Source organism: Ciconia boyciana, chromosome 3 (assembly GCF_034638445.1).
Source record: "Ciconia boyciana chromosome 3, ASM3463844v1, whole genome shotgun sequence".
Lineage (NCBI taxonomy): Eukaryota > Metazoa > Chordata > Aves > Ciconiiformes > Ciconiidae > Ciconia > Ciconia boyciana.
In genome coordinates, this window is record NC_132936.1 from 3,794,859 (window position 1) to 3,806,040 (window position 11,182).

At 46.5% G+C, this 11,182-nt stretch overlaps 1 protein-coding gene across 1 annotated transcript; it reads left to right on the forward strand.

Annotated features, from left to right (window-relative positions):
• The first annotated feature begins 4,200 nt into the window (after positions 1-4,200).
• LOC140650354 (small basic protein 1-like) lies at positions 4,201-4,906 on the forward strand. Its single transcript, XM_072858554.1, has 2 exons — positions 4,201-4,258; positions 4,776-4,906. Exons 1-2 carry the CDS (start codon positions 4,201-4,203, stop codon positions 4,904-4,906), a joined length of 189 nt encoding a protein of 62 aa, XP_072714655.1.
• The last annotated feature ends 6,276 nt before the right edge of the window (positions 4,907-11,182 follow it).

Genomic DNA, 11,182 nt, shown 5'->3' on the forward strand with positions numbered 1-11,182 from the left:
GGCTAGAGTTGAGCTGGGATCTCAGCAGGGCTGGAGAGAGGAGTCTCGGAGAGAGCTCAAAGGGAGGAGGTGGTATACAGGGAGCCTGCGGCTGTCGGTTTTTATAGAGCGTTTCCCTGCGGAGCGGAGGATGCTGGGGAGACACGGGAATTCATCCAAGCCGTGCTGTCAGTGGCTGGGTGTGCAGTCATGGCACGAGCACCAGAATTTCCCATGTGTGCCCAAGTGTGCTGGCAGCCACCTCCTTCCCCCAGATCTGATTACCCAATATCAGACAGGATTTCAGCACACAGGCTTTGATGAGAGCACAAATGAATAGGGGCTGTCAATAGCAGAGTTGTTAGGACTGGGCTGATGGGTCAGAGGGACCTGATGGAGATCTGCAGGTATAATGATGAGGGGAGAACAAGATCGGTATCACAGGGTTTCAGGCCCTTCCCAGCCTCTGGCAGAGATGCAACTGCATGCAATAGGGCTGAAATGTGGCCACAATGCACCAATAAATCTCCCTCCATTGTCCAGACTGGTCACCATGTGGGGCTGTTGGCTCGGAAAGGACCCATGTTCCCATCCCCACTTGTGAAGGGAACCATGTCTGCAAAATCTCTCTGATAAATTTAGCAAACATCATGTTCAGTGTAGTCTCTTTTGTTGTCCCCTCTCACCCCTCTGATGGATGGGCAGGAGCACTGGGGCTGAGAGTTCCCAGGAGCCTGGATAAGCCGACCACTTGCAGACACTTTGATCATCACCTCTTCCTCACAAACCCTTCAGACAGATGTGGGGTTTCAAACATGAGCAGAGCTCTGCAAAGCAACTTTTCCAACCTCAGTTCACTGGGCTGTTTAATAGCTTTATAAACAGCCAGAAAAAAGAGGTGACTGGTGAAGGGACAGAAGCTGCTGCTGATGCAAAACTACCGAATACCATCAAACCTAAATCTGCAAAGGGCAGCAGAAGGATCTTATAGCAAAATGTCAAATGATGAATCAGTGTCAGTTAGTTTAAGGTTGTGGATTTGGAAAAATATATAATCTCTGTACAAATGATGGGTCTGAATTACCTAAAGCCAGTTAGGAAGGAGGTTTGGGAGTCCTTGAAGAGAGTGCTCTGAAAGCAGTAGGCAAGAGCCAAAAAATGGAAAATTGTACATTAAGAAATTTTAAGGAAGTTATTAAGACAAAAGAAAACATTGCATTGCTATATCAATCTGTGGGGTATTGCACTGTGGTGTGTGCACTGCTCATCTCCCCATCCCTGATGGCCTACAGGAGGGCAAGAAGAGGTTAAAAGAAGGGTGGCAGAGCCAGGCGTTTCCATAAAATTAAATACACTGGCACTCTTCAGCTCAGGGAAGGAACATTATTGGAGGTGTATCACAAAGCTGTAAAAATTTGGGAGGCCTAAGGAAGAGAGAACTATGGTTCTCCAGTTTTCATAACCCAAGAAATAGGTGGGATGCAATGGTAAATCAGGCATTTATCAAAAAAGTAACAAAAAAAGTCCTCTTTCACACTGAGCATAGCTGAAACACAGAACTCGTTCAAGAAGTTCAAGAAGTCAAAATGTATTGAAAGGACAAATGTATTGAAAAGGCAATTTATAAATTAATGAAGCAGGTAGAAATTTAAAAAATTAGATATAAAACCTTCTTGAGGAAGTGATCAAACTTCATGTTACTGCAGGGTGGGGAGTTTTGCTGAAGGAAAACATGTTCTTGGACTCCTTCCCAGGCATTTGCTTATGCTCAAACCAGGCTCTGCACTCTGATTTGGTTCAGCCTTATGTTCCTCTCTGTGATCTTATTTGAGTACAGAAACCGAGCAAAAGTAAGGGTGAGGGGACTGTGCACCTCGTCTGCTTCCTCACCACTATGTCTAAGTGTTGTTCTCAGGAGTTTGTCCTTTTTTTATTTAAGACCTTCAGCAAAGGTGTTTCCACATTCCTCCTATTCAATCCTTTTTGCTGCTGTACAATCCTGTCATTGCAAAGGCTTTCCTGTATCTCAAGTGAGGACTTCTCATTGCAACTAGAGTCACTGACTTCTCATCCTGGCCACCAAGAACAGACCATACCTTTCTAATGTATTGCCTTTTGTGGATTTGAGGACTTTTGTGTTTTCCATGTCTTCTCTTTCCTGATCATCGTTATTCCACTTGCTTCAGTCTTCTCCTACAGGTCACATCTTCTTGACCTCCTGTCATTTTCTAAGCTCCCTTCGGCCCTTTCACTGCTTTCTTGAAGTACAGTGTACAAAACTGGAAACTTTTAAGAGGTGCACAGTGCAGTGGGTACGTCCTGTGTTTTACAAACTCAGCTTTCGTTTACACTTGTAGGACAATTGCTGCTGGTTTCCCAACACCATGACATTGCTCATTTGTGCCTACCTATTATCTACTGCAACCCAAATTTTCCCTGCAGAACTGCCATGCAGCCAGAAACTCCTTGTTCTCTATTCTCCTTATTATTCTTGTCTGTATAGACAAGGTAGCTTTCCCTATTACTTAATTCTACTTTTTTCATTATCTCTTTAGCATGAGAAGATCCACTGGAATGCTAATCCTGTCCTCTAATGCTTTGCAGTCCCTTTCAACTTCTTATTTGTGAATTTAGTAAGCACACTCTCTAGACGACCATGAAAACTTTAGGCAGGTTAGCACTGGACTCACAACAGATCAGATGTGGCATGGCAATTCATTACCTTAGCTTCATTTACATATTTGCCTACCTGCCCTTTAATCAATATCATAGTCCTTTTTGAAAGATTTCAGGCAAAATACCCAAACAAGTCTTGGGACAAATGAATGTGATGAAAAAAACAGGCCAAGTGCAAGGTCCTGCACCTGGGTCGGGGCAACCCCCAGTATCAATAGAGGCTGGGAGATGAAGGGATGGAGAGCAGTCCTTCTTCCTGTGGAGAAGGACTTGGGGGTACTGGTGGATGAAAAACTGGACATGAGCTGGCTATGTATGCTGGCAGCCCAGAAAGCCAACCGTATCCTGGGCTGTATCAAAAGCAGCGTGGCCAGCAGGTCGAGGGAGGAGATTCCACTCTGGTGAGACCCCCCCTGCAGTGCTGCGTCCAGCTCTGGGGTCCCCAGCACAGGAAAGACATGGACCTGTTGGAGCGGGTCCAGAGGAGGCCACAAAAATGGTCAGGGGGCTGGAACACCTCTGCTGTGAAGAAAGGCTGAGAGAGCTGGGGTTGTTCAGCCTGGAGAAGAGAAGGCTCTGGGGAGACCTTACTGCAGCCTTCCAGTACTTAAAGGGGGCTTATAAGAAAGATGGGGACACACTTTTTAGCAGGGCCTGTAGTGATAGGACAAGGGGTAATGGTTTTAAACTAAAAGAGGGGAGATTCAGACACGATATAAGGAAGAAATGTTTTATGCTGAGGGTGGTGAGACACTGGCCCAGGTTGCCCAGAGAAGTGGGAGATGCCCCATCCCTGGAAACATTCAAGGTCAGGTTGGACGGGGCTCTGAGCAACCTGCTCTGGTTGAAGATGTCCCTGCTCATTGCAGGGTGGTTGGACTAGATGGCCTTTAAAGGTCCCTTCCAACCCAAACCATTCTATGATTCTATGATTCTATAAAAATGTTGCACGTTTGGGGGAGACCCTTGAGGAACCTCACTGCCAATGCACCGGTCGGGGATGGATGCACCCTGAAAGCTATTCCCCGTGATGGATTTGATGCCCAAGTGTTGTGCATTGTGTCCGTGCCTTGCAGACAGTGTCCAGAGCTTATCACAACGGCACCCAGGCTTAATTCATGCACCTCTGGGGAGCAGCTCTGCTGTCGGCAGCCCCGGCTGGCGCTGGGTCGAGCAGAGCCGTGCCCGGCGGCTCCGCGTGTGCTGGCAGCGGAGTCCCGGCAGCCGGATCTGGGGGAGGGGGGATTGCCCCCATGTGTCCGGGTTGCTGAAAGCAGCCGGCAAGTGGCGAGGAGAAGCCCACTGGAGCATGGACCTGGCTGCTAGGTGCCTTTGTGAGTGGGACCAGCGGGTCGGGGTGACATTGCACACACTGGCAAGCAAACAATGCTTCTTTGGAGATGGGTTTGCTCAATTTTCTCCTCCTGCCATACCACTTGTGGCAGGACTCCCTCTATAAAACCCAGGGCCTCTAAGGTCCCCCACCGTGGCCATCTCAGACCCGCTTTGCTCCTGTTGTGCTGAGATCTCCGCTGTCCTCCAGGCATGAGGGTGCTCTGCGTGGTCTTTGCTGTGCTCCTGCTTTTCTCCTTGGCCACCCCAGGTAAGATGGCAACGCACAGGGGTGGAGAAAGCAGGGCTGACCCCGAAGGCTCAGTGTGGGTCCCCTCTCCAGCCTTTATGCCTTGCGGCGGAGGGAGGTGATTCATCTCACCCAGCTTTGGCGGTGGAGATCAGCTACCTGCAGCTGGCTCTGGCTGATGATTTACCCAACCTAGCTTGCACAACCCATTTGGGGTGAGATGAATGCCACACTGCAAATGCCTAACTCTTGTGCTCATGCAAAGGGATCTTGCCAGCAAGCTGCAGTACTGACAAATGTAGAGAGATGACCTTTAAGAGTCCAGTGGTCCCCGGATGACCTTTAAGAGTCCAGTGGTCCCCCAGCTCAATGGGGACAGAAAGCATGGGTCCCATCCTATGTGGGTTTAAACCCAAAGGTACCCTGTGCATCAGTACCACCCTGGAGCCAGCAAGGAGATAACTTTTGGGGCTCTGCTCTCCTTCGGTGTCTAATATTTTCTCTTATAAGCCATCTCTCTCTCTCCCTCCCATCGCAGGGTACGGGCAGCCTAAGGGCGCTTGTGGTGGGTACTGTTCCTACCTGTGTGCCAAAAGGGACGAGTGGACTTTCAGCCAGTCCTGCGGGAAGATGTACTGCTGCATCCCCCCACCCAAAAAGGGAAAATGATTGTGAAAGAATCTAGCCGTGGAGGAAGAGCAGCACTCGTGGTGGGGCTCCCGGCCCCATATTCACCATGTGACAGAGATGGTGTTCACTGCTTTGAAGTAAAGATGGGCAGATGTGATTTCTGTGTGCTGTGTGGTTCATTCACCTCCTGGGAGGGCGGTGCCTCCAGGAGAGGTTCTGCAGCCAGACCTCCCTGGACCGTGATCAAGACACACCTCTGACAGTCCTGGACATTTCTGACAGCCCCAGACCCCTGACACCAAAGTGACACACTGGAAGAGAAAAAGCTTTGGGATTTTCCCATTGCTGCAAAGCAGGGTGGTGGCAAAGGCTGGGAGAAGACTGATTGCCTAATATTGTGTCTCCCTCCTCCACAGGTTGAACCCCAGTTCAGTTTTAAGGGACACAACAGCCCCCAATGCCCCATCAGTGCCATTCAGCCTCTGCACTGGGGACCTCAGTCCCATGGCAGGGGTAGAGACCGGAGGCAAACAGCCACCGCCTTCCCCTTGTCCCCCCAAAATCCCACTCCTGGGGTGCCTCTAGAGCATCCTCATCCCAGCGCAGCCACTCAGGTTTCATGGTCCCATGGCTGTCCCGGATAATTTAGCACAAAGCAGGTGTCTTCCCAATGTAGTCTATGACCAGATTATTCCCTTGGGGGTCACCATTAATGGAAGAAAAACGAAGGTGGATTTCTTCAGTGTCCCCTTCCCTGCCCCCTCCACTGCATGATAAACCATTCACTCCAGGCTTTCTGCAGGGGGACAGCGAGCGATCTGGTGTTGGGTGGCGCAGAGCATCGTGGCAAAGGGAAGCTAGACAAGCCTCAGGAGCAATATTGGAGGGTGAGATGTTTGTGTCAAAAAAAGTCAACTCCCTGACTGGCTCATGGGACAGAAAACAGTCCTGCTTCTCTGAAACCCTCCAGGAAAAAGAATAAGTTTGCATCCATGGGGTCTTTAAAACCCAGAAAAAGGCTACTGTACTGGTATTTGTTGGACTGAAGGATGCTGCAAGAGAAGAGAGGAAATATAGATCTCTCCCTTGCAGAAAGATTGTTTAATTGCTGCAGGGGGATAGTCTGTGTCTCCTCTCTTCTGCAGCATCCTCTGTGGTCAGCAGAGATCTTGGCACTACAGCCGGTACATGGAGTTGGGGGGAAAAGTAATTTCTTCCTAAGGCTAATTTCTGTATTTGTTCAAAACTCCTCTGATTGCCAGGGGAGTCTGAACACAGGGTGCCTGCAGACATGTCTCTGCTGAGAACCAGAGGCGAATCCCTGCTTTGTGTCCGTACACGCAATGTAAGCTGCTCCAAGGGTCTTGCTACCAACCACCGGGGTCCAAATGGCTGTGTACCAGGCAATTTTGGGGCAAACAGAAATAACCCAGTGAGCAGCCTTATGCTCCTTTATTTTATCCTTAGGACATAGGATAAATGCGAAATCTGATAACTTTAAAAACTTGATCAGTTTAAAGACTAACCAAGGATACAGGAATCCTGATAAAGCCGTGGCAACGGTGGGATTTCTTATGACATTTTTTGTGATAAGAGGAATAAGTCTTTTTCCAAACTAGGTGGGTACTGTGAGATACTGAGCGTGAGGGGGTTAACATCTAGTCCACGGAGGCTGAGATCAGGCAGGGATAGGCAGCAGGTAAATGTCACACTTGATACAGGGTGGCCCATCAAGACCCACAGACTGTTGTCTTCAAAGCAATAATTTGTCGAGCTTCACCTGACCCCAGATAACAGGATATTAAAGAAAGAAAAGTCACCTAAAACAACCATGTGCTGGTGAGAAGACTGCATAGACACGCGGGGTTGAAAGTTTGATAAAATAATAAAAATTGCAAAAGGAAACACTGAACAACAATGAAAAAACTCCTTTTGCTGTTTTTCTTTACCATTTTTCCCCAAGAAAAAGAATAAGACTGTGTGAGGAGAGCGAAAAGACAAGCCACGTGAAAGCGAATGAACTGCAAAATGGGTTTTTGAAGTGGTGTATCTCGCTCTGCTGCATCTCCAGCCTTCAAAATGTTTCTGCAGCTGAAGAAAGTTTCTGACACCAGCAGTTTATTTTGAATTTCTGTTGTTAGAATGACTGTTCCCCCCTGTTACTGCCCCTATCCTCTGCAGCTGTGTAACCTCCTGGGGCACTTTGTTGCAGCATCTTGGGGAGCAGAGGGATGCTCCGACTGCACGAAACAACAGGGGGCAAGGCATGGGTCCCGTTTTGGAGGTTTCATCCTGGAATTTGACATGGGTGTAATGCAAGGAGAGGGGGGAGACAGGCTTCCTTCATCTTTAGATCCCACCTCTTTTATTGGCAGAAAGTTGGACCTGGCATCCCCAAGAGGAACCCAGCGCTCCCTGCAGTAGAGAAGCTCTCAAACACACAAAATGTGGGTTTTTTTCCTAAAAAAGAGGCAGAAGGAAATTGCCTGGCTGCTTCTGCCCAGGTGCCCTGAATGCTAACCCTGCATTTCCCAGCCTCAGAAGTCGCACATGTTGCAATTTGGGGGTTCATCCACTGCAACTGGCTCTTCCTTCCACTGGCCACAGAAGCAGGGAAGGCAGATGGGGCACAGCTCTGTTACACAGGACAGATGGCATTTCATACACATGCGCTTTGTGCTTATATTAAATATGGTTTTTGCTTTTTCACCTCTTTCACAACAGCAGAGCAGCCATCTAACGTTTCCACAGTGAAAGGCACTCAAAGGAAAAAGAAACTGTGTTTGTCCTGTCCTGACAGCCAGGAAATGTCCAAAACCTTGCTGGGCCACTCATCTCTTGCAATGATAGAGCATCCTGCAGATGGTATGGATTCATCTTCAGAAGAAGCGAGTGAGGAGCAGGGAGTGAGGGACACTGGCTGCTTACGGCAAATGTTTTGGCTGCGGAAGTGTTGTCTCCCTTGTGTGGAAATGCTGTTTGTCTGAGTTGTCTTCAGCAAAGGAAAGCAAAAGGCCCCTCTGTGAATGGCATCCAGGAGATTCTCACTGGCTGCCTTTGGAGGCAAGACAGGAGCTGACGGGAACAAAAATTTGACTGGTCTCTTGTAAAGAAGGTCAATAATAACAACTTAATTTTGGTAGGAAACTTTTTGACCACAAAGGCTGTTATTCCAGGACCAGATAGGAATCATAAGGTTGCAGAGAGCACTTCAACCAGTCTTATTCACACGCACAGTGAAAGCAAGAAGGAGAGAGGTACTGGTGATGACATGTACGAAAGAAAAAAAGTAAAAATGGTAGGGATTGTGCTCCGGTGTCTGAGAAATCCATAATAACAGACTGGCATTATGAGAGAGAAATATTCAGCTATTACACCAACAAGAGGTGCTTTCCAGGGCTAAACCTTCCTCTTGGCATCATGAAGCTGAGCACCCAAAAAAGACATGCGATCAAATGATACTGCATACATGGAAGGTGCGTGTGGCAGTTTCAGGCTTTCAGAATAAGGATGAGCAAAAGCATAGAGTCTAAAACAGTAACCCCCAACATCACACATTTTACAGCATCACACTGAAGGTGTGCTACTCGTTGCATGTTGGATGGTGCTTTGGGTATGAAGGTGCCAGATAGGGTCGGATGGAAGACATAGTCATGTCTTCCCAGAGTAGAGCTCTGGTACAGAGGATCTCAGAAACTGTGCCCAGACCTTGTCTTGGAGGGGATTAGTTGCCCAGAAGTGAATTTCTTGGACAAATGTATCCAGGTGTGAACAGATGACCAAGAAAAAGAGAAAGCATATCTTCCCTAGTGTGGTCAGTCACCATTACTACTAAAAATATGGTCTCTTTCTAATTTCAATCTGTTCATATTATGAATTCTAGCTATGCCAAGAAGCAGATTTACGTCCTGGAAAGCACCTTTTATTGGAGAAGCAGTTGGATATTTATACTTTATGAAGCCAGTACTGATAAATCACTGGATTACAGGGTTTTCATATGTTTACAGGAAAAAAACACCAGCTGCAGGCTCACTGACCTAGCAGTAGGAGACAAAGACGTAACAAGTGATTTCTCAGTACTGCCTTTGGTATGTTAAATAACAGAGAAACAGCACTCGGTTCTGACTAACATACTGGGCTTGGTTCAAAGTTTTACCCTGGGAGAGCCCTCTGCAGCACAGATCATCTGGTACTTATACCCCACATCTTTGCAGGAGCAACAAGGGATGAAAAGGCCACTCCCTTTGTGCTTAATTTCAATAAGGGAGCTACATAAAAATTGAGAAATTGTTAAAAAGAAGACAAAAGGGACAGCTAAAAGAGTTAAATCTTTGCAAAAAGATTCTTTGCAAGCACCATGGGAGCTATTTAAGGCCACTATATTGGAGACTGAGAGAAAATGTATGACACCTATTAAAAAAAGCCCTGAGAAAGAGCAAAAGGAAAAGGTCATAGTAGAACAGTGGGATGAGGGAGGTTGTTAGAAAGAAGAAGCTGAAATTGTGTCCAAACACAGAAAATAGAAAAGATAATAAACTGTGCCTGACAAAGTGTAAAACACAATAAGGCAACTCAGCAGAGAATTGCAGGAAGAACTTGCAAAAGGCAAAGAAACCTCTCAAAATAAGTCTTTTTTTTTCCAAACACATCAGGAACAGGAAGCCTGATGAAGAGCATGTAGGGCAGGAGATGGTCAGAGCAGTAAAGCTAATAAAAGCTAAGGCCACTCTATGGAAGCTAAATGAAATATCTACAGCTGCATTCACCTTGCAAGAAAGAAGGGAGGTCTTCATGCTGAACTCTCCTTTGTGGGGACTCATCAAAGGACTTGTCTTAAATGTAAAGGAGGTGGAAGAGAGGAAATAAGCAGCAACAAATCACCAGCACCCAGACCTTTTTCCCCAAAAAGTCCTAATGGAATTCAAGGGTGAAACTGTTGGGGCTACAGTGGTAAATTTTATCATAAAAGATCTGGAGAAGGGGTTGAATGGAAAGATGGCAAAATTTGCGACTGGCACTGTGTTGTTCAGGGTAATAAAGGTGCCAGCTCCAGAAGGACCTCACTGGTTTGAGTGGCTGGTTCGTAAATTGGCTGATGAAATTCAGTGCAGATCGATGTAGACTGATGCACATAGGAAAAATCAAACTAATTTTATATGTTGAATGAATGGCTCTATGTTGGTTATATCATTGCTCAGTAGAGACCGGGAACGCAAGTAATTAGGAGAGGAAGAGAGAACAGGGAACAGCATCATCACACGGTATTGCTTGATAAACCTTGGGAATTTTAGCCAGAAACTTTGGGACCATTTATTTGCTTTTTGATTTTCCCATTTCAGGGAGAAAGTGTTTACCTCCTTTTAATGACAGCTAATATCCCTGTGCAAGAAGAGGGAAGAGTTGGAGGCACCAAGACTCATATTTGCCATTCGGAGAGCAAAATCTGAGATCTGGTGAGCCTTCAGCCTCTCTCTTATCAGGGAAGCATCAACTAGAAAAAGCCCTGATGGGTCATTCCTTTGCTTTTTATACAAACTGCACTCAACCAGAAAGGTCCACGTCCCAATGCAGAAAAAGCCAGTGCAAACTCTGCCCCGATTGCTGCCTGCGATTATACGTAGGTATGAGTGACAGAGAAGCAGATGGGCATATTAACACGAATCATTGGACCAGACGTTTTCATTATGCTTGGCATTCCTCTTTCTTCCAGGGCAGATGTACTGACTGTCACTACAAGAAAAGACAGATCTTTAAAATGTATAGCACCAGACAATATGGTAACTCCAGATTTGTGTGGAAAGTGGTTTTTTGCTGCTCCATGCAGCTTGTTTCCTTTAAAATGTTTCTGCAGAAGTCATTATATTTCACTGAAAATAAGATACAGAGGAAAGCAGTGGGGAAAAAAAAATCTTACAACCAGGATCCAATCTATTATCACCTTGCAGCTTCCAGAAGCAGGGCTCAGAAAAACACCCTTTCTTTTGGAGCTGCAATTTATGATGCTGTTTTAATTGGTACTTAACCATAATTTCTCAAGTTACTCTAGCTGCCAGATACGAAAGATAAAGAGTTTTTCCCAAAATACCTGTCCTTTCAAGATGTGGAACATCATGAAAGCTTCGGGTGAGAGGGGTGAATAAATGACTGCATTGAAGTGATGTGGTTTTAGGTGAAAACCAACAGCAATTCATTATCACTTCATTATTCCACTCCCGCACATGCTCTATTGTAGTCTATAAATATGAGGGTACCTCTGCTTTATCACTGAAAAATATGGTTCCTTTTCTGGATTTGTCTGGATCCCCGTGAACCCCA

Excerpts from the sequence above, each read along its gene's own strand:
- LOC140650354 (XM_072858554.1), top strand. The coding sequence starts at position 4,201 with ATGAGGGTGCTCTGCGTGGTCTTTGCTGTGCTCCTGCTTTTCTCCTTG. Across the intron at positions 4,259-4,775 it reads TTTCTCCTTGGCCACCCCAG|GGTACGGGCAGCCTAAGGGC; the intron begins GTAAGATGGCAA and ends CTCCCATCGCAG.